Consider the following 26,956-nt stretch of genomic DNA (forward strand, 5'->3'; position numbering starts at 1 on the left):
AAGGTATGCTCAATTCGTTTCGCAATGCCAATTACCTCATATAGGGGCTGATCATCCTTAACCCACAAGTCACGTCAAACCTGGTCTCTGCGACATATGAGCACACACTGATCCTTAATGCTCTCTTCCAACGCAGCCCCCAAATTGCAGGTAGAAGCTAACTTCCTCAAGGATGTAACATACTCCTCCACACTCTCATTAACAGTCTGTTGTCTCATGCCAAAATGATGACGTTCTAGAATAGTGTTAACTTAAGGTAGGTAGTGTAGGTCCACCTTCTTCATAGTCATGTCAAACTCATTCAACTGATCATCCTGATCCCTCAAATGTGGAAGGTTCTCAAAAACCTCCTGCCCCTCATGACCTAAACAGTGTAACAACAACAAAGTTTTCCTTTCACAAGAGAGATTAGACACACATACTCTAGAATACTGTAGAAAAGTGGTTTTCCACTTGGATCATATGACATGGGGTTCACGAGGAGCAGACAAAAAAAAACTGAGTAATAACATTCTGCATGATGATTAATCGAACAAAGCACACACTAAGTACAGAACATGTCTGCAGAATTCAATATTACCCCACTTAAAACACAGACATGCCACTCACCAACAATGCCAAGCTATGCCCCAAATAATATAGTCTCAAATACATATATGGACTTGGCAATCTCTGAAGAAACGCGATTTATTATGGAAAAGTAAGGCGCATGAATAGAACCAGCATACTAGGCAGTTTCCAAAGATATGAGGCGTGCATATCACCGGAGATCACAGTGATCCAATAGAGACAGACAAAAAGTACTTACAAATTAGGGATGCACCCATTTAGCGCTAGTGTCAGAACTGTTCTGAAATCAGCACAACGGAACTGAAAGAAAGGCATGCATGTCGCCACAATTATTTGCAAGGCGTGCCAATGGCCTTAGTGAAATAGTCCCCAGAAATAGGCATACAATAACTGAAGAAAAGGGGTGCCTGTCGCCATAATTATTTGCAAGGCATGCCTATCACAGTAGTAAAACAGGCACCAGATATAACAGGAAATTCGCATTAACAGGAACAGCCTGAAGCAAAATGGCCACCAACAGCAGGTGATGGAGCTTGATCAGCAATGTGCACCCGTCAGTTTCTGATGGAAAATGGGGCACAAAGATCACGCTTGGAGCTAAAATGGAGAACACTGAAAAAAGCTCTTGATCTTCAAATGTCACATGAGTTTATCTTTTGAAATGGCAGAATACAATAGAGGCACGAGCCGGTACGCAACCGCAATGAGTACAAATCGCTATAGAGTGACCCAAAATACCACCAATCCACAGACAGAAGCACAACTGTTAAACAGTTGACTGGAAAAACTTGTGAAACCAAGAAAATTTAAAAATTAATCTTGATAAATTCCTCCAGATAAAGACGATGTTGAGATGCACTCTTCTTCCACTCATCACCAGTGTAATTAAGTTGAGTAAACCATGGACAGATTAAATCGGTTCTTTATCAGACAGCATCTCATCCATGAACCAGTAGTATCCAAGACCAGCTGCAACTGATGTCTGGAACTACAGCATTACACATCACAAGAATAGAATCCCACTGCAGTCTACAATCTCTCCTGTATCTAGCATTCTAAGTAGGATACACTGTAATGCTAGATACCACATCCTATGAGGGGTACTATCATGCCAGAAAGGTATGGAGGAAGACCTGTAAGGCATACGGACGATGTACCCTTCAGGACAGGGAACAAGGCAACAGTGCTTCCGCACATTACCATGGAAATACCCATATCATAACTTGGGGAGAAAACAGAAAAACACTGTGCAGCCACTGGTATAGGACCTCAACAAGAATAAAAAATAAAATGCATCGCACAAACAACTAGAGACCACAAACTGCCATCAACAGGGTATCAGTACCACACTGGATGCTACTCAGAGGTGGCAAGTGAAAAGAAGAAGCCAACGGGCACTGTCTCATAATGGCTTACACAGAAAAGAAATCAAGGAAAACATCCACAGACAGATGGAGTACAGTGGAAAGGAAGGGGACAGTATATCAAGCAGGGCTTAAGATTTCCCACCACCCTGACTATCCCAAAAACAGTGTAAAGTGAAGTCAGCTTGAATGCCAAACACGGCATGCCCACCAAGGTAAATTAAACAGCCTTAGAAAAGCCAGAAGTGCGTAGCCAGGAATGCTGGCGAAGAGCTACTGGAAGAGACATAACTCGTCCAACAGAATCTGTGGTGTCCATGCCACAACAAATCAGCAATTTAGTCGCCTGCCGTCCATCGTGGAGCAGGGGAGTAAGAGTGTCCCGGGTGTAATCAGGGACGGAGGGGAGAAGGCGAGAGACCAAATCCCATAGGTCGTTAGAAAAACAGCCCTAAACACAAGCGGTTTTAAGTGAACGCAAAGCGGAACTAGTGGCAGAAAAGATCTAGCAGCCCAAAGTCCTGAACCACAAAGCTGTGCCAAGTAGGCTGGTGGGCGAGGCAGATGGAGTCGGGAAGGGCGATGCCTATGAGCAATAAACTGATCCACGGAGTCCCTTCAAATGGGTTTAGCCCAACAGAATATCAAAGAAGGCTTCACTGAAGGGAAGCACAGGCTCATCCCCCATCTGGTCGGATGAAGCAACCTAATTAGAGGATCAGTGGACATTTCTACAGAAGGGAGCTGCAGCTCCAGAACGAAAGCAACTCTCCACAGAAGATCAGCAAAAGCGGAACTAGCCCCAGTTGCGAGTCCAGAGGGAGAAAACACACCAGAGGACTGGGAAGAGTCAAGGCGACTAGCCTCACTAAGGCCAGACACCCAATGAAATTCGGGAGAAGGTGGAGTTGTGCACCTTATATCATCACCAAAATATTTGTCTCCCAAGGGGAAAATAGCATAGGGCTCTTCAGAGTGGAGGAAAGTCGCCCAAAAAGAAGTGTTCCACCGACGTCGCATTGGACGTCGACTGGCGAAGGGGTGACACCTTAACGTCGGGGAAGAAAGACAAAGTAGGGGCAAACATCCCAGTCATTGGCGCCAGCGGAACCAACACTGGCGTCACAGGTGGGACCCCGAAAGGCTGTGCGCCAGAGCAGAGAAGAATTCGATCATGGATTCAGAGTGTCTCACTGAAGCTGAGTAAGGTCCCACTGGCTTGAAGTCAGTCAAGGTCTCACCGACCTACTTGGGCTGACACGCACACCAGAGGGAGGCAGAGAACCATAGATTGCATGATGGAATAGATATTTATTCCCTCATCTGATCCAGAGATGCCTCAGCGCCTGTAAACATGGGAAGGTGCGGGGCAGATTCTCACTCCTAGTCCGTAACCAGAGGAATAGGAGACATATCGGAGATACCGCACGTACACAGTAAGGACAGGGAAGACCATGGCGCCCACCACCTACGGCGAGACTTACCAGTCGACAGAGAAGACGAAGATCTTCAGGAACTGGCCCTCGAGCAGAGCTTGGGTAAAGAAGAGGACTGCATCTGACGAGCGACCTGCGACCACCGCGACACCAACAGTATCGTCCGGCGCTCCTGCAGTGCAGACAACCGAAGATGAAGGCATGAGCCGCATCCTTCAAAGTCATGGTGCATGCCCAGACTGCCCAAGCGAATAAAATGAGGGCACTGGACTGACATTGCAGTCTTAAAAGTAAAAAAAAAAAGCACTGTGTCGTTGACAAAACTTCAAAATAGTACAAAAATGGCTAGAGGTTCCACTCTCCAGATCTGCATGGAAGCTCAGAAAGAAAGAAACTGACGTCATCACATTGGAGGAGGGCTTATATGGAATCTGTTGACATCACATCCGGTGGACATGATTGTTATGGAGTGGCTTGACGCCCTCTACCAACGTGCAGAGATACTGCTGTAAAAAAGTTTTCGGACCCAGTCTGGCACCTGGGATAACTCAAAGGTAAGGAATCTATGGCTAGATGTCTCTAACAGATATATGTTTTACATTGTTGTACAGCTCATATAAAAGCCAGAGCTTGATGTTCACTAGTGCTGTATTTGGATTGTTCTGTTTAATAAAGCAGTTAGTCTGTCCAAAAAGTCCACTGGCTGAAGGACTGTATTGAGCTACTTGAAGGGATGTGGTATACTGTTGCATATCATGAGAAACAACATAAGTCCAATTATCTGTGACCATCTCCTTGGGAGAGCCCTCAAGGAGAAATATACTCTCTAAAAATCCTATCACAATACTTTGAGTTGAGAGAATCAACAAAAGCCAAATACATTCACTTGGAAAAATAATCTCGAAGTACAATTAAAAAACAGTTTTCAGAAAAAAGCAGCTGAAAGAGACCAGGAAAATCCAGCTTATTCAATGGACCACTAGGTAAAGGAACAGGAAACAGAAGATATTCAGTAGTGTTCCACTACATTGATGACAAACATTAATAAAACTTCTACGTTGATCGTCCATCCACGGTAACAAATGAAATTGCCGTAATTTGTTACAGGCAGCGATAATTTCTAGATAACTCATGAGCAATCTTGATCATTCAGTGATGTGGGCTTACTGGTGGTACAAATAAACCATTTCTTAAACAGACTTGATTTTCACATGGAAGCTCAGATGAAACCAGTCCAACACTCTGACGATCACACAAGATATTTAAGCTGTGGTCAACCTTTCCTAGTGTATATGAAAACCTTATACAAAATATGATCCTAAGTGATAGCCGACACCAACTCAGTCTCAAAAATCGAACCATTAGCTCCATAGACCCCTATAATCACAGCCACAACACACTCCAGCTCATCTTAGATTAGATAAGCACAAACCTTTTTCCACCTTGAATATACTTCAAATGCATGTCAAATTCTTATAACTTTGAAAGAAAATGGACTAACCTTGCTGAAATCTTTCCTAAACCATTACCACTCAACAAATATACAAGTGGCTTATGATCCGTGTAGATATCGAAGGAATATTCCCAGATATATGATTTCTGTACGCCCATATACAATCCAGAGCTTCACTTTCAATAGTGCTGTATTTGGCTTCTGCGTTTTTGAGTGTTCTAACATCAAATGCTACAGTAGTCTCTCTACCCTCAACAAACTGACCAAATGCAGCACCAATACATTTCAGACTAGCATCAACAGAAATAAAGGATTCACCCTCAGAAATATATGGCCAACGGCGGAAACCTTCCCTACTGATTTTTAATAGCAGTTAAGACTTAGCTAACTTCCGACGTCCAGACAAACTTTACACCTTTACGAAGCTTCATAAATAACAGGACAGGCAATAGGTTTCAAATTCATATAATGTTCAAAAACCTTCACGGTACCAATTTTGTTAAAAGACGTGGGGAACTTTTTAACCATCAATTGGACTTTAGCTTTATCAGAATACAAATTTAATGTAGGTATTTCTCAAACACAAAGGAGTTATCATGCCCAGGTCTTAATAAATTGCCCACTCTGGCTAAATCCTTCCATCCTACAATGTCTCGGTCTGTAACTGACACATACAGTTTTGTCTAAATATCTCTGCCCAAACATTACAATTTCCAAGCCTCAAACTACCCAAGCAAATCAAAGCAAAGTGTTAGAATTGATGTAGGGCTTTTTTAAAGGAAAATCTCAAGACCAAGAACGTTGTGTCAGTCAAAATAGTTACTGATTCCACCATGACTAGTATTGATTTACAGTCATATACATGCTTGAACTAAAGGTCCTATGATCTTGGTAGCAACAGATCAACAATACATGACTAAATGTGGTGGTACATTCCTGAACATCAACATCATGGTTTTCACATGGTTCTCAGCTGTTCTACAAACAGGTTGGAAAAGCCCAAATTTGACAATGATTGCATTTTTTACTTAATGAAGGACAACAGGGACTATTACTCAAATGATTCCTTGAGCCACACTGATAACAAATAGCTTTTGGATCTATAAGGTCTGGTACTGGCACCACAGACTGAACTTCCATCAGAAAAACAAGCAATGGTAGACAACACCTCCTGACTAGAAAGAACATCTCAAAGAAATAATAGCTCTCTTCGTTTTTGCACCATCATTGACTTCTGATAAAGTGGGATTCCTGCAAGTTAATAATTCCTCTTGTGTTTTCTTTGGAAAAACAGTTCAACACAAATTGATCTCTACAACTACCTCGTTTGCGTTTGAAAAAGTTGTGTCTTTTTTATTAGACACATGTTTCCTCTGCATACGGTCTACACTGCTTACACAGTCTCTCTTTGGCTTCCATATAAACATCCCATTTTGTACCTTCTTCATTAGGAGCTGTGACTATGGGTCGATTGTTAATTAAGCTCTGGCCTGCTATTCCAAGATGATTAAACAAAAGGGCCAACTTCCGAACAAGAGTGTATCTACTGGCGTCAATGGGTGTAAGACTGTTCTCAAATATGTGCAACTAATGCTTCCATCTGATTTCTGGTTAATCAGATCAATGGAGAAATGGCGGAGGCTGCACTACACTTTGACTAGAAGCCATGATACATATTTGAAATGGGCAAGCTAACAAGTACCAAGGATATTACATTTTCCCACCTATTCCATTATCTCTACAGAAAAAGTAAGCAGAAATGATATGAGATAGCGAACAACCAGCTTAAACTAATAGGAACACTTCAGGAACATTCTGCTTAACAAAGCTTTGAAGTACTGGCAAGGCTTAACCAAAATGGCTTCCTGCATCTTACGTCAGATGCAGTTGCCCCTTAACTATTTCCAAGTTGCCCAAACTAAAAAAGCTGCTTCCGTCTTAAGTCAGACGTTCCATAAACACACGAGTGCCATAACTCCCAAACCAAAATTGCTGTCTGCATCATATGTCAGACGCACATTATACACAAAAAGGTGTTGGAGCTCGCTGACTCTCTTGCTAACGAATCACAAGCCGTCACAAAGGGATGACAAGTTGTCAACTCTGGATGACGAAGATCCAATGTGAAGCGCTGTGATGAAGATCAGTTCTGATGCACTGACTCTGTATGCCTTGGGCCACAGCAGTTGGGGAACTTAAAAATGCACAAAGGGTAACGTCAGGATTTCCACCCAGCAGAAGAATGCAATAGCCTATAAAACAGTACACTATATTTTCTGAGACTTTCCGAATGTCCTCAGATAGATTTTGTCTATGGGCTTGTTCTAATTTCCAATTGCCTCATCACTGTTTGATTACCCCATTCCTTTCTCCATAATATGTAGTGGTGAAAGAGGAAATGAAGATAGTGGAGTTGGATACAAAATAGAAGACCGTGTTTGTTGAAAATAAGCAACCCGCAACAACAGAGAGGACCAGTCACTATAGAAGCCAGCAGCAGGAATGACCCATGCATGAAGGTTCTAGATGAAAATTACAATCCACATTCTAACTGATACGCAACATTAAAGGAATAGCACACAATTGCTACTGCTTTACAGAGCAGGTTACTCACCTTCGGTAAAGCTTTATCTGATAGACACTACATCTTGTCTCAGATTCTTTAATTTTGAATTTCCCCAGGTGATAGACTGGATCCGAAAGATTTTTTGGGGAGCAGTAACCCCGCGCGTCAGTAAGTGGCGTTGATTGGCTCTGCGTTCATCGTTGGCGTCGGAAGTGAAGTCACGGTACCTATATAGACACCACCCAGGCACGCTGACAACAGTTACTTTTCACAACTTTCAACACCAGAAGCTCAGAGCCATGAAGATCACGGACCAGTGTTGTGTAAAACTAGGGAAAAAAGTCCCACAGCGGATCAGCCAGAAAGCACCTCAGATTTCCAAAGTCCCTTAAGGTATTTCATATAGTTGTGCTGTCAACCTCCAGGACCTGCTGTGGTTCGGTCCCACTGGAATTCCAGACAAGAGATTTAAAAAAAGAATGGAGGCAGCACCAAGTTCAAAGTCAGTCAACGAAACCAAAGTTTGTTCAAAAAATATATTTTTATTTTTATTTTCTTATTCATAAAGTGCACAAGACAGCCAACGCGTTTCGCTCCCCAACCGCGGCAAAGACGGCCCGCGGCGGATTCTCTCGACCGGTCGAGAGAATCCGCCGCGGGCCGTCTTTGCCGGACATATTTTCAAAGTACGTGTGTTAGCAGCTTATCAAGGACTGCACATACGCCATTTCTCGTCCAGTGTACCTAGGATACTAATCCCTGACGAAGCTCCCGCGGTTGGGGAGCGAAACGCGTTGGCTGTCTTGTGCACTTTATGAATAAGAAAATAAAAAGAAAAATATATTTTTTGAACAAACTTTGGTTTCGTTGACTGACTTTGAACTTGGTGCTGCCTCCATTCTTTTTTGTGTAAAACTAGGGCCCTGAAAGGATGCAGCCCTAGCCCTAGAAATCTGTTTGCAGAGCGGGGAGGATGGATGGGTCGTTAAGGAATCTGTGGCTAGATATAGTCTCTACAAGATAAGGTATTAGCAAAGGAAAGTATGTTGTTCATCTGACAGAAACGTATAGCTGCAGATTCCTTACCTTTGAATACATACCCAAGCAATGCCTCCTCGGAGGTTGGTCTGCGGACTAATTCCAAACAAGGATGTCCGGCAGGACCAAACAGGCAAAGTGCCCATCTCTACAGACCAGACTGTCCAGACAGTAGTGTTTGGTAAGCATGTGCAGAGATGCCCATGTTGCTGCCTGGCAGATGTTCAGGACAGAAATCCTTGAGCTAATGCAGTGGTAGCAGCTTAAGCTCTGATGGAATGAGCCCTCAAGCCTTCAGGAGGTTGCTTCATGGCCAGTGTGCAACAGATTTTGCCGCAGAGCATAACTCATCTGGAGATGGTCAGTTTCTGCTCCGCTCGCCCTTTCTTTGTACCAACATAGTCCCTGAAGAGGTGGTTGTCCACTCAGAACTCTCGAAAGAAGTCATGGTAGAAGTACAACGCTCTTTTCGGGTCCCACAGTGGAGTCACTCCTCTTCTTTAGAGGGATGTGGAGGAGGGAAAAAGGTAGGCAAGGTGATTGACTAGCCAACATGAAATAGGGTGACCACTTTCAGCAGATAGGTGGTCCCTGTGCAAAGCACCAGTTTGTCAGGATAGACAGAGGGGTAAGGCCGCTTAGATGATACGGTCTATAGCTCACTCACTCAGAGGGCAGATGTAACTGCCACAAGGAAAGCTGTTATCAATGTCAGAAGGATAGGACCACACATTAAGAATATAAAGACCATATTAAGGTCCCACTAAGGCATGATAAATGGCAAAGGAGGAAAAAGATGAACAAGACACTTAAGAAACCTATGTACAATAGGGGTCTTGAACATGGAGGGTTGGTCAGGCAGCTGGAAGAAGTGCAAACAGACAGGCAGCCCTTAAGACTGCCCAGAGCAGAGCCCTGCTGTGCAAGGTAAAGACTGTAGAGTAAGACTTCAGAAATAGGGGCAAAAAGAGGAAGAATATGTTTCTCTGCACACCATGCCAGAATTTCTTTCCCAGTGCTGGCATATATCATCTTGGTGGAGGGACGCTTGGCTGCCAGAATACCATGACAGACTTTGGGAGGAAGGTTAAAAGGGGTCAACTGCTATCACTCGATCTCCATGTAAGAAGGCAGAGTGGACAGATTCGGATGGAGAACTCGGACCTGCTGCTGCAACAGAAGATCCTCCCAAATGGGAAGCCTGAATGGAGAATCGATGGCCATGCTAATTAAGTAGCTCGAGATACCATACTCTCCATGCCCACCCACAAGGATGACTTGGGCCAGTCGTTCCTGATCTTCTTAAGCACTGTGGGCAGGAGTGGAATGGGCGGAAAGGCCTTAGCACAACTCTAGACAAAAAGTGAGAGCCACTTTGAGAAATCCAGCACGCAAAACTGCTGTCTCTGCAGTCTCGTCAAGAGACGCAATGAAAACAATTACTGAATCAAGGGTAGTGAAGGAAGAGAAGAGAGGCTCAGTTAGGCAGATGTGGATGAGGTTGAGGCAGCAGCCCACATCCTGGAAAACAGATGGTAAAAAAAAGAAAATAAGATGAGAAAAGATGGGGGTTTCAGAAAGTGGAAGAACAAGTGAACGTGACCATGCACCAGAGGAATCGTTTCGTGGTTGGTTTGTACACACCAAATTATAAAACTCATCATAAAAGGGGTGCATAAGACTCTGGCCAAGCAGCCTTTGCAGAGTGTACCACCTAGTGCCTTACCAGTCATGGCACACCACTTTCTAGCACATGCAGCTAAAGACAACTCTCCGATTACAATGCAACGTTGTAGAGACTGGGCCACCCAAGCACATACCTGCGCAGTACCTTTACACCATGAGCTCTGGCAAGTGTTTAATTACTTGGCTTTGCAAGGGGTGAGCACATTCTGAGGCTGATTGCTTATTTACTCAGAAAGATTTCAACATGTCAGCTACAATCAGATTGACCATGTCATAATTATTCGGCTAAGAGCTGGCCAAAAACGGTGTCATAAAACTCCTTTAGCCCATTGCACATTATAAAAAAGTGCAGGAATGAATCTGAAGAGCAGTACTCCATGCAAAGGACATCCATTATATCGACAGTGAATTTTAAAAACACATCAGTGCTTTAAGTTAAGTTGGAAACGTTTGCTGCCATTAATTTCCAATATTTACTCGTTTTACCAATATCCGACTAACTCAGTCAATAAAAAATGCATATTTTCAGCTATTTAAGAAGGGCATCCTTGGAATGCGCAGAGGGAGAGTAATTCATTTGTAAAAAAGAAAAAAAAAGAAAGGTGTCTGTAGCTTTATTACACATATTAATAGATAAGCTCCAGAAGAGACTCCAGCGGATCCAGAACGCCTCAGCCAGACTCATCCTCGACATCCCACGAACCAGCCACATCTCCGGACATCTGAGAGACCTTCACTGGCTCCCCGTCAACAAAAGAATCACCTTCCGCCTCCTCACCCACGCACACAAAGCCCTACACGACCAAGGCCCGAGCTACCTCAACAGCCGAGTCAACTTCTACGCTCCCAAACGCCACCTCCGATCAGCCAACCACGCCCTCGCCGCCGTCCCCCGCATCCGAAGAGCGACTACGGGAGGAAGGTCCTTCTCCTACCTGGCCGCCAAGACCTGGAACTCCCTCCCGACCGACCTGCGCCTGACCCAAGACCACCTCTCCTTCAGGAAGAAGCTGAAGACCTGGCTGTTCGAGCAGTAGCAGTAGCGGCACTTCCCCCCCCCCCCCCCCCCAGCGCCTTGAGACCCTACGGGTATGTAGCGCGCTCTATAAGTGCCACTGATTGATTGATTGATTGATAATAAATCCTATTATAAAACGCAGACAAAAAAGTAATGAGTGAATATATTTTAGTCTGCAAGTGTGATCTGCAGATCAGATTGTTCTGAAGACATTCTGCAAATGTTTGTAAAAAGACACATTAATAACAGAAAAGAAAAAAAGGTTCTTCTAAACATACCTTTCAGAGCTGGAACATAATCCTTCGACTTCTTAATAATGTGTTGGTACTCAGTTACGGATTCCTTATACTTTCCCAGTGTCTGCTTGATAGCTGCAACCTTATAGATACTATAAATAGATTCTGGGTTAAGTTCACTGGCTTTGGTGAATGACTTTAATGCCGTTGTGTATCCTCCTCTGCTCAAGTATGCCTCTCCTAGACATTCCCAGCAATTTGAATCCTTTGGATCTGCTCGTAATGCTGCCTGAAAACTAGAAGAAAAAAGAACTTTGGTCAATTTGCAATTGTGGGAACGCTCTCTAGATTACACAATGTATGTTAAGAAGGCACTGTTACTTATGTGTAACAGCAGCTCTTCATAGCAGCTCCTACACGTGCTGCTTGTGCTAGGAGTGATGGCATATTACCCATCATCGAGCGGACTATGAACTGCCTACTTGAAGAGAGAGGTTGGGTGCTTTTACACGCAGTTTTTTCTATAGTTTTAGTGGCTGGGGGGAACCAATAATTATCTAGCGTGTTGCATTCTAGTCTTCTAATTGCTATGTGACTATTAAAAAAAAAGGCCGTCAGCTTGTCTGCATATTGGGCATGCCAAAGGCCAGCTTGGGCACGGGAGCAGGTATTATGTCAGTTCCAGACCAATATCCTGATACTAGTCTCTTCCAAGATAAGTATTTCCGATTCCAGCACTTAAGAATGCTGTCCTTACCACAAACCAAGAAACCTTTAGTACACCTATGCAGAATAACATTTTAAAACTATATAAAAAAAGCAAGCTACTGACATGTATGCTGTAGTTCTCCAGTATTAAACATTCATATGCTTGAATCATCCCCGTCGTCGAGGCAGGAGTCTCACAGTATTATAATATTTAAGCGGTACAGAAGCTTGGAGAGGCCACATTGTTAGCCTGTCCACATCATTAGAAAAGAACAGACTCATAGCATTCGGAGCACTCTCGCATCAAGGGCTGTACTTTACCTCAGATTTCTTGCACAGGAATGTGTTTTTATCTTGACTAAGGTCAGCCTGTACTCGGGAGGATGGTGGGTGCATGCTTGAGTCAGAATAGCAAACAGTAAATATGACATCTATAATCAGGTGATTGTTGTAGAAAAAAACTTTAGTTTTACATCAACTGCGACATTAGCAGTGGTTGGAGGGCATTGGGCGAAAATATGTACATTTGTTAATCTGGTTACTATACAAGAAAAGACAGCGAAGAACCACTTGCCCCACTGCTGCTTCATTTAAAGTGTTACATCAAGACAGTAGTGCCAGGTAAACATATGGATGTTCTTCCATGTAGCTACTCTGGGAGCCTGACAGATGGACACCTGCAAATAATGCAGTAGAAGTTGTCATTGTTCAATTAAGCTCTCACAAGACATTGTAGCGGATGACCTGCTTGTAGATGACAGAGGACTACGGTTGCTGAAACTCATTGTGCTACGCTCGGTTTGGAAAAGGCGTATCCTCTCTCTGGGGAGGGGGGGGGGGACGCAAGCAGCTAGAAGTGGATCAGATTTTCTCAAATTCGGAGTTCTTTTAATGTAGAATTTAAGACACTGAGGTACGTCCAGAGTATGGAGAGGTTCTTCACAGCATCCTTAGTATCTCTGAAAAAAGTTCTGAGTTCCACTGGTTCGTCAGAGGAAATTCTGACAGTATCTTCAAATAAAATGCGCATTTGTTCTTAGGATGACCTGTTGATTCCTGAACTGCAAATAGCACTCTTTTTTCTTTTTTTTCTTTTTAAAAGAGAAGGCTCATATCTCACTGTCAGGACCTCTTTCAGAGGGCCACGGGGCATGCAGGGGCTACTGGGCCCAACCGTGGGGGATGACGCCTTTTGCTCCTCATGTCCTAGGGCCCGTCCTAATGTGGATTACAAGCAACTGGGCCTAGTACCCTTTCTGCACTTGACTCGGGACAGAGTGGTCGGAGCAGTCCAGGGCTCACTAGGAGGGGAGGTGGATACAAAATAGTGTACACAGGCTCACAACTCAAAATGTGCCCAGCAGCTATAAATCATTGTCTAGATAAATACTCAATTATGAAATAAGAGAAGTATTTTATTTCTACTGCTAACGAAGGGCAAAATACGACATTCACAATTGCACAGTCTTCCCCTTAGGCTGACCCCCACCCCCTCCCCCAACATACGGAGTCGCCCGCATCTCAGTCTGCAGGCTCCTGCCAGATCGGCATGTTGAAATTCTTAAAGCTGGCCCTTCTGGTATAGGGGATCACCACTGGGTACTGCACAAGGCTATGTCCCTTACAGCACAGCAGTCTTTTTCACAGCTGAGCTTCCTGGCACATGAAGTTGCCGTCCACTACTGCACAAGGCTACGACCCTTACCACATGGAAGTTTTCTTTGTGGTGGCCCCTCCTAGCATATGGGGGTCACTGCCTGCTACAACAGAAGACTACAGCCCTTACAGCACGGCCAGCTTCTTCACAACAGACCCTGCAGGCATACAGTGTCGCTGTCTTGGCACTGCACGCGGGCTTCGGTCCAATCGACGTAGCACAGTACATGGCTTAATTCACAACGGTCCTTTCCTGGCATACAGGGGTCGCTGACTCTGTCCTGTTCACTGGCAAAGACCTAATTGGTGCAGCAGTCATTTCCTCACACCTTGCACCAGGAGTCCACTCAACAGGGTTCCTTACTGGACCTTGTTCCTTCAACGCTCTCCTCTTCTTCACAGGGCATACTGGTCTAGGCAAGCAGGTATCGTGGGTGAGATTTGAAAATGGTGGGGCGCAAAGTGATTTGCATACAGCACCGTAGCGAGCGAGCGCAGCGAGCGAGGCCGAACCGCAAAAGGGGGGTTTGGGGGGATTTACACCCCCCCCCCCCCCCCCAAGAAAATTTTGAAAAAAAGAAGAAAAATCGTGCATTTTCAAGCAAATTTGAGAAAGCAGGAAGGTTAATAAAGCAATTGTTAAAGTGCAGTTATTACATTAATAGATGGCATAACATAGGTAGCTGCTTATTCAGTATAGCCACAGAGCTTCATACATTCCGTCCTATTATGCGCAGGTGCTGAATTCAGACTATAAGACTTTCTGTGGGGAAAAAACATAACGCTCCAATTTTTTCCTTGCAGTTTGCATCCAGCTCTTAGATGGCAGTTAATAGTTTGCTGTTGTATGTTAGGATTTTAACTTAGAAACTGCAAGTAACAAAAGGATCTCTCTGACAAAAGCAGTGCCTCACTGACCTATTTACATCATATGCATTTTGTGATCTGCATCAGGTATGTGTTCTTTGCAGCAGGCACATTAAGCTTCTGCACTGCCCCCTGCTGCTAGTTCACCACTGGGACCACAAACAGTCTGGCAGACTACGAACGCTCCTACATATATAGGCCAACTGATGTTTCTATTTTTTGTTTTATATAGCGAAGTAGACCCGAGACATCGGGCATCAGATCGCTTTACATGAGCACCAGTTTCGTAACATCACCATTATTGCCTAAATAAATATTAGAATAAAGCTTAAATCCATGCCGGGATCCTGGTGCAGTTGTCGACAGTAGGAAAGCTCTGAGCAGTGGAGTCCGAAGTCCATGCCCAAGATGGCCTTGACGTCGATAGACCTTGCAACTTTTACGAGTTTTCACTGCTATGACATGTAAAACTTAAGTACATATGTCCATGTCCTACCTTTTCAATACAATGGGCTCTATGAGGCTTGAGCTATTACTTAAGGGGTAATCTATTACTTAAGGGGTAAGGGGTAAGTGTGCTAATCAGGTTTAGAGCAGATTTACCAGGTTTTAAGGAGAAAATACAAGCACTTCAGAACTGGTTAGCAGTGGTAAAGTGCACAGAGTCTTAAAAGCCAACAAAAATGGGTCCAGCAAATGAATGGAGTGAAGGCAAAATGTTCGGAGTGACCATACAGAGAGGGTCAGGTACAACAGTTCAGGAGATTTATTAGTGAAGTTTCCTTGCTGCCTTCTTGCTCTGGCTTTGATTTCATGATTTTTGAAGGCCTTTTCCTACATGTATCATAAAGCTTTGAAGACATCATGACAGCATCTGTTTGATGTGTGTGTTTTAGATTTCTAGTCATAGTTCTGCCAGGTCATGTGAAATCACACACCAATAAGTGTTGAACTTTATGTCATACCATTGACCATTAGCCAAATTATAGTGACATTACATTGAAAAATGGAGGTTTGCTTCAATTTTTCAAAGATTTTTGGTCAAGTTGAAGCCCAAAACACTGTGCTTGAGAGCCAGTTTTGCTTGGCAAAAAATGTAAGTATTCGACTGTATCTTGAGTGTGCCTTCAGAACCTATACCACTTTGAGCCTGATTATGAGTTAGTCAGTGTATTCAGATCAACGTGTAAGCCCCTGTTTATATAGGGGCTGTTTATCAATTCCAAAAAATAACGAACAACAAGGTATCGCTATTTTTGAGGTGCGATAAATAGCACCTTTACTTGTAATCAACCCCATAATGTCCGCGTTGTGCTCTAAAATGCACAAAGCTGCATGAATTTTTACAAAATCTCCCATCCCCAGGAGCAGTTATGGATCCCTTGCATCACTTTCGTATTGCAGTTCATAAGGGGTGCTTATGACCCACCTCAGACTTTACCAGCACCTGCTGTTCATGATTTCACTTTAAGTCACTCTCCTTAAAAATTAATCAGTTGTGACTCCCGAGTATGCCTGCTAAAAAACATTTCGCTCCCATTTTTGGTGGAAATATTCTCGAAAATGCACTCTGTAGCCTCATTTATTTAAAATGTACTTTTGTGAAAATCCTCCTCCGAATGTCCTTGTATCAATACAGCTCGCTCGCTTTTTGCATTTTGCACTTTGCACTGGCCATTTATTCCCCAACACTTCATCAGTTACCTCTGCTCATGGATTCGCTTTAAATCACCCCAGTTCTGAATTTCAACAACTGCAACTGACCAAGGCTTCCATTGAGATTTCTGGCCCCAATTCAGTTACTAATTATGCTCTAAAATGCATTATTTGGCCCCATTTTCAAAACATATTTGGAGACAATGGACCCATCTCGCCTCCTCACCCCCCCACCCCCGCCCGCAAACCCTTCAGAGAAGTTAGTGCCCACTGTGCACAAGGCACTACTGTGCTTTGATAGCCCTTTCTGTGCCTCCCTTTGTTGTGTACCAGCTTTACTCACGGAAGATCATTTTGCTCTCTGATTTACTTTTTATCTAAGCGAGTCATTTCTAAATTGATCAATTGGGTTTTGTTGGTTTTAGTTAATTAAAAAATGCAACTAGAATGCAGCTCAACAACGCCACGGAGAGCACCATTACAATACATAATTATTACAGAACAATAAAAACATTACGATATTATAGCAGCAATCCATTTGAAAAATTCCTCATTTGGTTATTGCACATTTGGATCCTAGCTTGAATCACGTCGATTCATTAATCTTCATTTTCATTGACCCAATGCCAAGGGCATTAATTTGAAGTATTTCTCCAGTAATGGTATCCTCGCTGCAGACTGTTGCAGGGGGTTGCTGCTTATGTTTAAAGGAGCATGCCTCCCATTGCTCAATTTTAATCTGTAATTCAAAAAATATTTGCTAATGGACCCTCCCACAAACCACTGGATTGTATTTGCTTTTTGGAGTTTTATGGCTCCATCAAGCATCCGGTAGTTTTTAAATTCATACTAATTAATTAGTTACAGTGGACAGCCACCGTTCAGTTTGGAAGAGAAGATAAAAATACAATAACAGGATCAATGAAATGCGGGTCTAAAAAATATTCCTCCTATTAAATCCGCCTCCTTATAATAACACATGGGCCATATCATGATGGGCTGCGCTGCCTCGGCGGTTTTTAGGCGTCTGCAGTGGGTAAAGTCAATTCCTTCAACCAGGGTCGGAATGAGATACAAAAAGAGGCCTGGGCAACACATTAAATGTGGTTTTTATGAACAAATCAGAAAGCTTGAAAAGGTGGCGCTCTTTTGTAATCAAATATAAAAAAAAACGCGGTATAACTGTTTTACAAGGTAAAGTGACTGCTTCTTTTGCACAGTCGCACAGTCTCTGTAACGTCATCCATCATACTACTACTGATACTCTAGTTACTAAACAAATTGTTCCCCCTCAGGTGCAACTCTACCACATCTGCTACCGTCTCACACTTTCACTACAACACACCTGACTGGTAAAAATGAGTTGAATTCTAAACGTGAATGCTATAACTCCTCTCTCTCTGGACCCTCAGTGTTTTGGGTTGGAGCCGAGTCAAGGATTGTTCCGGGCCTTGTGAGGGTGAAAGCCGTAACTGAGGTCATCAGCGCCAGGGGTAGTGTGTAGAGATTCAGTGAGATCCACGGGGCCTGGATGGAACACTGAAGTTTTCATATTCACTTTCAACCTCCCACTCTGTCACCACACCTGCAGGGACGCAAACTTTCTCTCTCGTTCTCTTGTATTTAAACTCTTAAATTCAGCAGCAATACGGGTGCAGAGAGAATCAATGGGGACGGTTTTTGAAGGGCAGGCTTTAGTTACATAAGTTATAAATATACTAAAAGCAGCTGGCATGCAGTATTGTGAAGGCCACGTCTAAGAGCCGCTGTTGTGACTGTCCTTGTTCTGCTGTCGTAGGAGGCCATGCCTCGGTGCTGTAGGAGGCAGTCACGGCTGGCATGACTCACGTTTGGGTGTGCGGCGGTTCGCGCAGGGAGGGAGGCGCGAGGGAGGGTTAATTTTAAATAAATGTAAAAAATGTAACTTACCTTTGTGGCCCGTGCAGTCCGGTCCCACACCGTCCCGCGTCCTCTCCTCCACACAGGAAGCAGGCAGTCTAGTACTCACACTACTTGGTGACGGATGATGACGACGGGTCCAGAAAGAAAGGCAAGCAAAGGCACTGTCTCCACTCCACACACCACGAGGCGAGTGAACCGGATCCAACGACAGCAGCGCCGCGCGCCGCAAAATGGCCAATCACTGCATGACTACATTAAGTCAGAGACAGTGATTGGCCATTGTGCAGTGCGACTGAGCCACCCATGCTCGGCATCCAATATGGATTGCCCCTGCTCTGCTGTGCGGTGACCGGCCAATCCTGGCGCTGCATGCAGCGCCAGGATTGGCTTGGAGGGCACACTAACTGCTCGCTTTGTCGCCCTTTTAACGCCAGGGGCTGCCGCACGAATAAAACTGCACGCCCCCCCTAGCCACTAGCTAATGTGGATTATGTGGGGGGACTTTCATGCGCATGCTCGGGCAAGTTGCTGCCCCAAGCAGTACAAGCGCGTATACAATACATGGAGGACTCGTCTCGAGTCGACTGTCAATCACACCAGCCCGCCCCCCCCTGCGCACTCCCGTTTCAGTCGGGTGCTGCCCGGTGGCGCTCGGATAAATATCATGAACATTTATATAAAATACACAGTGAGTCAGGAACATTTATTTTAATTATTTTACGGCAGCCTCGGGTCCAAGCAGGGCTGGTGGGGCTACGCCCCTACGCCCCAATGGACGCACCGCGGCTGTGCTCCAGACTCCAGGTGGGATGGGCTTGGATTCCCTGGGTGACGTCCGCTCACCCAGTAGGGAGACTGGAAGGCGTTGGCCTACTTTCCTGGTCACAGACAGAAGTCTTGCTGACCGTACCCTCCTCACACAGCCAATCTGGCTGCTTAGCAGATGACAATCTGCTAAGCCTCCCCATCTTATAGTCCATTTCTGGACACCAAATGTGATTTAGGGTCAAAGTCTTTAAAGTTTTATGTTGGGTGTCTGCTTCTTTTAAAGTGTCACTCTCTGCTCCCTCTTCCTCTTGGAAAGCTGTCTGTTACAGCATGAGGGTCTCCACAGCTGATAGTACCACAACACAGGCCATTGGAGTGACTAGAGTTCACGCATGGATGTCAGCCACAATGATGTGTGCATCAAAAGGTTACACAGAGCCCACATCCCTACTCTATATGATTTTTTTATCAGTCCCATCTGCTTCTTGAGATATGCTCAGACCCTTTTATGCAACTTCTCAATGAATCACAAAGCACTCTTTGAAGTGTATAGGGGAGGCCTCAATCTCCCCTCCCTGGTGTGCGCTATCCCAGCTTACAGGAATATAGCAATACATAAATATGTCTGATTGGATCTATCTACCTCCTCTCCATGTTTTCACCATGCAGGCTTGGATCTCCCAAAATGAAACCCAGAGCCCTCCATGCATAGTTCCATCCACAGTCACACATACACTCAATGCATAAATACAGCATACATGCATTGCACATTACTGCAATCTCCCTGTACCACAGTACTCAGGCACACATACATCCAGCACTAGCATTTAATATGAACGCACTGCCCAACAATGTATCGTTACTGTACTTTACCATTCATATGCACGGATACATCCCGCATATGCATTTAACATGCACACTGCACTCTTCCTGCACTGTACCACTCACAGGAACACATACAACCACAGCACATGCATTTATCCTGCACGGACTACACAACGCTACATCCTTCATCTGCTGTACCACTCATAGGCACATATACATCGAGCACATGTATTGAACATGCATGCACTGCTCAGTACTGCATTATCCCTTTATTGTACCCTACCCAGGCACATACATACCCAGCATGAATACACCACCCCTGTGCTGCGCAGCACTTCACACCAAACAGATATAGGCCAAGGGTGAGTTAAGCTTACACCAGCGAATCATTAAACATTATCGAGCTTGTATCCAAATGACACAGGTTAGAAAGGACCTGCACACTCCTACTGATCACTACACAGCACGCTGCCACCAGAAGTTTGTGTTGCTTAACTCCTGGTGAACAGGAAAATGACCAGATAGGTTGCTGAACAGTTATTTTGCAATACTTAGCCAATAAATCCCTAAGTATGCACAATTTATTCGCATTCATTTTCAATTTCAGAACATTATACATGAAAACATTTCGTCATGTCCTCAAGAGAGAAAAAGATGTAACACATTTATCACCAAAATACAAATAAATCATAACACAAAATACTCAATAAACACATATACAAAACATGAACACCATATAAAGTGTCAATTGCCTCCAAAAATCATTAGAGGGCACCAGTCCTTGTGTAACAGATGAAAGAACAAGCAGACGAGGTGCATCGAGCTGCAGAGATGTGTTGGCGGGTGTAGGATTGAAGATCCAGGAGACTGAGAGCTTCGTGTGAGATACAACTGCTTCAAAACGCCACGCAGGGCAGCCCCACAAACGAAGGAAGTATAAGCCTCATTAACAGAACTGACGACCATGAGGACTCCTTCTTATATTTAACCCTTGAAAATCCCATCACGTTGACTCACTACAATTAGACTGCAAATTCGGAGGAACTATACTGTCCTGAGAGAATTGAACTCCCAGCGGCTTTTTACCATGAAAATGCAATACTATATTGGAGCATCTAACTATTTCAGTCAAGGCCATTTCCAGTCCACATCCTGAGGAGAACCCTAGAACAAGTCAGGGTTTGAAAAGCAATACATTGGTTGACAGAGCACAACACAACAAAGTTACATAACTGATTCAAACGAATCAGCATTTAGTTCAGCAACAATAGCACAACTCCAGTGATATGAACAATACAGGTTTTATTCTCAGATCTTTGCCAATGTTGACACGTAGAAAAAACAAAAGAACAGCCAACACGTGTTTCATCTTGAAACAACTTTTTCAAGCCTCAGGAAAATACGTTGTTTCACAAATGCGGTATGATGAAGCTTCTATAGCTTCTCAGGATTGCGCTAGGTGCGTAGGTGTAGGTAACCAAGCTCCTGGGTTTCCAGGAGATGAGCAAGATGAACATCAATTTTTAAATAGATTAATCGGCCCACGATATGGCCAGAGCGTCCCAAGTTCTCAGCCTCTCTTGACAACGTATGGCGTTGCAAGTCAAAAAAACAGCAGTCGAAAGGTGAGAGTCAGCAACCTAACAAAGTTGACGGAAATGTACCACGTTTAAAGCCGCACATAATAATGGTTTCCAGATTGCTCCCGAATGTGGCAGTCTTAAGATAAGAGCCAGTATGCTCACAGCGTTGAAGAAAAAACGCCAAGTGAAACCCTCACATAATAATGGTTCCTGAATTGCCCCGAACATAGGCAACCTGCCCGAGATGCCTCTTGTCCAATCTCTCAACAGGGTTGCTGTTTTCACTTGGCGTTTTTTCGACTGCTGTTTTTGAATAGGTGACCTCTCCTCCTCCGAAGCAGGTGCAGTAGCGCAAGGAGGTCTCTTTTGGGACCCGTTGATCAAAGAGCTCACTAAGTTCGTCAACACGTTTACTTCACTGGACAAGGCGCAGTACTCCATTAAAAAGGTCTTCCATCCAAGAGTTTTTGTAGGGGCCGGTCGTGGTAGAGGGCGTTCGACCGGCTGCTTCTACACACAAGCCCCTCAGCGAGGCACCAGCAAGAAAGCCCAGGATCCGGGCAGTCAAGAGTTCTTCCAATCCTGTCATGGTGGCAGAGGAACACCCAGAGGTGGGTGGCAGGCTGGCGGTTTTCGTGCGCAATTGGCAAGATATTACCTCCGACGCTTGGGTGTTGCAGACAGTGCAAGGGTTCCATATAGAGTTCTACAGGACTCCCGTTCAAGACTTTAGCCCTCGACTGCTGGTTTTTGCTCAAGATCAGGCAGACCTCATAAATCGGGAGGTAGCGGATCTGTTGCAAAAAGGAGCTGTGGTCCCCACGCATCTTCACCCCAGAGGGTTCCTTAGCAATGTCTTTCTCGTGGACAAGCCGGATAGCTGTAGGCGTCCCGTCATAAACTTAAAGGAGTTAAATCAATGAATGGTCTATCGTCATTTCAAAATGGAGGGTATACATCTGCTCTGAGATCTCCTCCAACTGGACGACTGGATGGCCACATTGGATCTGAATGACGCATATTTGGTGGTCCACATTTTTCCTCCACATCGCCGTTTCCTACAGTTTCTGTGGAAAGACCGGGTGTTCGAGTTCGCCTCGCTCCCTTTCGGGCTCTCCTCGGCCCCTTTGTGTTTCATCAACGTGCTCAAGCCTGCGTTGGAAACATTGAGAGCAAAAGGCTTTCGCCTCATTATCTATCCAGACGACATACTCCTCTTGGAGCAGTGTCCTCACCATCTTGCTCAGCAGCTGCAGGAGACAGTAACCCTCCTCCAAAACCTGGGATTCATAATCAATGCCAAAAAGTATCGTCTGTCGCCTTCCAAGTAGATAACCTTTCTGGGTTTTGTCATAGACTCGGCTGCCCGTTCTTTAGTCTTCCCGCAAAGACGATGACCAAGATCCGCAGAGAACTGCATCGAGTCTTGGCTCGCTCCTCCGCCTCCCAGCATCAAATCGCTCACTTGGGGGGCCTCTTACGTTCAGGCGATTTTTCCGGGCCCACTCCATTACAGAGCGTTGCAACGCCTGAAAGCCTCGCATCTCCGCAAGGGTCTAAAATACTCCGACCTGGTTCCCCTGATGGAGGAAGTGCGTATGGAAATGAGACGGTGGTTGGACCATAGGAACGCCTGGAACGGCTTGCGAACCAGAATTAGTGATAGAGTCCGACTCGTTGCGGGGACTCCTTCACCAGAGGAAAGAGGTCTGCAGACAAAAGTCATCTCCTCATCAATTGCCATGGAATTAATGGCAGGGTCCTTTGTGATCCGGTGTTGGACGAAAGAGAGATAGTTTTGCAGCCTGCTCCTGAAGATGGACTACGTATCAGCGGTCCGTTATATCAACCACCTTGGGGGAACAAAGTCGAAGGTCTTGGCAGACCTAGCCAAAGAGTTTTGGAAGTTCTGCCTGTCCCACAATGTCTCAGTGACAGCGGAGTATCTTCCGGAAGCTTCCAATGTAATAGCGGATTGGTGCTCCGGGAGTTGGGCGGACATGAGCCTCTGGCAGCTCCACCTGTAGCTTCTTCAGAAGCTCCACGAGTGGTGGGGCCCGTTCTCGGTGGACCTCTATGCGTCCCGGCTGGACCATCAACTCCCTCGGATCTACAGTTGGAAGCTGGACCCTCTTGCGACAGCAACGGATGCTTTCCTCTAGGATTGGTCAAAATAAACGGGATACGCCTTTCCCCTGTTCGCTATGATTATGAGGCTCACGACTCAGGTCCGCAGGCAAGAGACGAGGGTAGTTCTAGTTACCCCGTATTGGAGGTCTCCAGTATGGTTTCTAGTTCTTCTGGAACTTTCCTTCGACCCCGAGATCCTGTCCTTCTGAGGGATCCTCAAGGAGGTCCACACCCTCTCCTCCAGCAAGGCCGAATGCCCTTAGTAGCTTGGCGGATTTCGGGCATCGCTGGTGAGTCGCATGCCTATCGGCAGAAGTTCAAACTATACTGGGAGCGGCTTGGGCCGACAGCACTAACCAGCGCTACAAGTCAGCATGGACCAGATGGGTCGGTTGGTGTCTTCGGAATGACCACGATCCCATGGGGTGCAAAGTGGTAGCCATTATGAATTTCTTGGCCTCCTTGGCGGCTCAGGGCCTGGTTTACCAAACTATTAACTCTTATAGGTCTGCGATTTCGGCTGGTCATCTCCTGATTGCGGGGCACCTGTAGGAGGGCATCCATTGGTGTGCAAAATGTTGCGTGGTATTCGCCTTTTGCTCCCTGCGGAGCCCAGATATTCTTCCTTATGGGATGTTAATAGGGTACAGCATTTGTTCCAATCTTGGCAGCCCAACAAGTATCTATCCCGCAAAGAACTTTCAGGCAAGCTGGCTATGCTTTTATGCTTGGTGTCTTGCCGCCGAGTCACTGACATCCAGGCACTGGACATCTCCGGGAGAGTTTTTTCCTTCCATATTATGCGCCGGACTAAGTCGGATTCCAGAGTCGTGTCCTACCCAGTGTTTGATAAATCCCCAAAGCTGTGTGTAGTAAGGTGCCTCAAGGAATACGAAAGTATGACTGGCGAGTCTCGCCCTCCTGGGGAGCAACAGTTATTGATTCCCTTAAAGAACCCCTTCAAGGCAGTTTCGCCATCAACCATGGCCTGTTGGATCAGATGGGTGATGCAAGAGGCGGGTATTGATACCTCGCAATTTGGTGCGCATTCAGTGAGGGGAGCTATTGCTTCGAAAGCGTTTTCACTGGGTGCTCGGCTGGAAGATATCCTCAATGCCGCTGACTGGTCTTCAGACTCGATGTTTAAAAGATTCTATTTTAACCAGTCGTGAATATGGCATCGTTGGTGGTGGAGAAACTTTGAACAAGTGTAATCCTCGCCTCCGGTCTCGACATAGAATGAAAAATGTCCAAGTAACCATGACGGAAAGTTTCAATTCTATTAAGGACACAGAGGATTATTCCCGCCCGCGGCTCCAGGAGACCTATACCCATCCCAATTATAAGTTTTCTTTGATACTCACCAAAAGGTTCCCCTACATATGGGATAAGTATTTATTTTGTGATATTTTACTATTGTGCAATGCCGGATTTTTGTGTTTAGCGCATTGATAGTTACATGTGTTTACAGTGCCCTCTGCTTGACTCACAGTTTTGTGAGAATGGATTCATTAATTTCCACATTTTGTTTCTCTTAAGCTCTGAGGGTTTGAAGACGGAATAAAAAGCCTCGATGTTTTCAAGGTCTCAGTCAAGAAAGAGGAATCGTGTTGGCAGCAGCACACCCTCGTCCCCAACAGGACAGGCTGATTGGTGGACTGTGCTTAACCCCTGAACTGCAGGGCTCATGGGACTTGAAGTTTTTTTACGGTTATGTTGAAGTTGCTGAAATGAAAAATAAAGGAAAGATGAGCATAATCCTCGCCCTGCGTCCTTAAGGAAGTGAAACTTTCCGTCATGATTACTAAGACATTTTTCATTGTCTGGCCATGTTGGGCTATCAGAATGAGACAACATAGTTCTCTTCTCAACATGTTTAATAGTTCAGCACCAAATGGATATGAGGAACAGACATGCCAGGATTCTGGTCCATGCTGTGTGTAATGCATTTCCCAAATGATCCGACTTGAGAGAATCTGCTGGCATAAAAACTGCATTTGTAGTTCCTTTTGGTCCCAAACAGATACAGGTTAGGATAGGAATTGCCCATCCATAACAGATGGTTTTCAATTTGTGATCATCCACTTGCTACACTTCTTTGAAATTTGATAAAGGATGTCGGACCATTGGTTTAAGGCACCTGAAACATGTTCAGCTTTTAAAGTGAAGTTGTCGTTTATAGTCCACTTACAATCCTTCTGTGCTTCTTTGGACAGTAGTCTTGACCTTGTTTCTCCAAGCTAGTTTATTTACAGTTGTTGTGGTGTCCGTGCATACCAGTATGGAGGATCCTGAAATCCTCAGGAGGACAGCCTAGAGCCATAGGCTACGACTTGCAGTTCAAAAAGATTAATATGCATCTGAGATTGTTGAAGTCAACATTTTTCATTGACCTCTAAGTCTTGAAGATTAGCTCCCTAACCTTCTAGGGAGACATCTGTGGTCATTATGAATACAGGGGGAGAATGGAGAAAGGTCAGTCATGTTGGTACATTATTTTCTCTTGTCCACCATTGCATCGCTTCCTTCATCTTCTTTTTTGATTTTGACAATGATCTCGAAGAATCCGTGGTCTCATGACCATTGATTGTCTAGTTCTTGCAGGAATGGTCTCGTGCGAAACCAGCAATTTGGAATAAAAGGTATGCAGGGTGGCATCATGCTGAGGAAGAATCTGTACATGCATATTGAAGTAGTCTTTTTTTTGTAGTTTTTAAACATGAGTAGATATTCCATGTGCCCTTTCCTTTGTAGGAAAATCCTTGTCCTGGTATGCATATAGAACTGCTTTCGGAAATGTATAAACTTTCTTAGTGTTATTGATAATTGTACCCTGTTGAGTGGTAAACCTAGATTGTTGAAATGTTGAATACAAGCTTTCGTAGATTCTCTTGTCCTTCCAAAGGATAGGAAATTGACAAGCCACTAGTAGAGTTTACTAACAATTTGGTTGTCCAATCTTCTGAGATAAGCGGTTAGAGGGGCAATGAACTTGGCGAAAGTGTGTGGGGCAGATTTGAGGACGAAAGGGAGTACTCTGAACTGATAATGGTGACTGACAAATTGAATCTCAAGTGTTTTCTGTGGGCTGGATACACAGGAATGTGAAAGAAAACATCTTGGAGGTCTGTGGATGTTATGTAATCTCACTTGCTGTAGATTTTTCTGATCAGTGAACATCCAAAATTATTTATTCTTTAGGAATTTGTTTAGGTGTCTCAGATCTAGAACTGGTCTCTAATTGCCTTATTTCTCTCTTACAAACACAAAAATAGAGACAACATCAAAGTTTTTCTGGAAGCAGGGCTCTATCTCTATTGCTAGTTTTTGAAGTAATTCTTTTATTTCCAAATTTAAATGGGGAAGTTGTTGGAATTACCTCTTTTGAGGTGGCATGGAGAGACATTCTATGGTGTGCAGCCTTAAAACTAATTCCAGAACTCAGCAATCTGTTGTGATAGACTTCCAACAATGTTCTGAAGAGTTGGACATTT

General features: G+C 44.6%; 1 protein-coding gene across 1 annotated transcript in view; it reads right to left on the reverse strand.

Moving 5' to 3' along the window:
• Positions 1-26,956, reverse strand: part of SKIC3 (SKI3 subunit of superkiller complex) — a 1,397,627-nt gene that overhangs the window by 788,501 nt on the left and 582,170 nt on the right. Inside the window, exon 17 of the mRNA XM_078675399.1 lies at positions 11,410-11,663. Coding sequence (XP_078531525.1) covers positions 11,410-11,663 — 254 coding nt within the window. The remainder of the gene's footprint in view (positions 1-11,409; positions 11,664-26,956) is intronic.

Source organism: Lissotriton helveticus, chromosome 2_1 (assembly GCF_964261635.1).
Source record: "Lissotriton helveticus chromosome 2_1, aLisHel1.1, whole genome shotgun sequence".
Taxonomy (NCBI): Eukaryota; Metazoa; Chordata; class Amphibia; order Caudata; family Salamandridae; genus Lissotriton; species Lissotriton helveticus.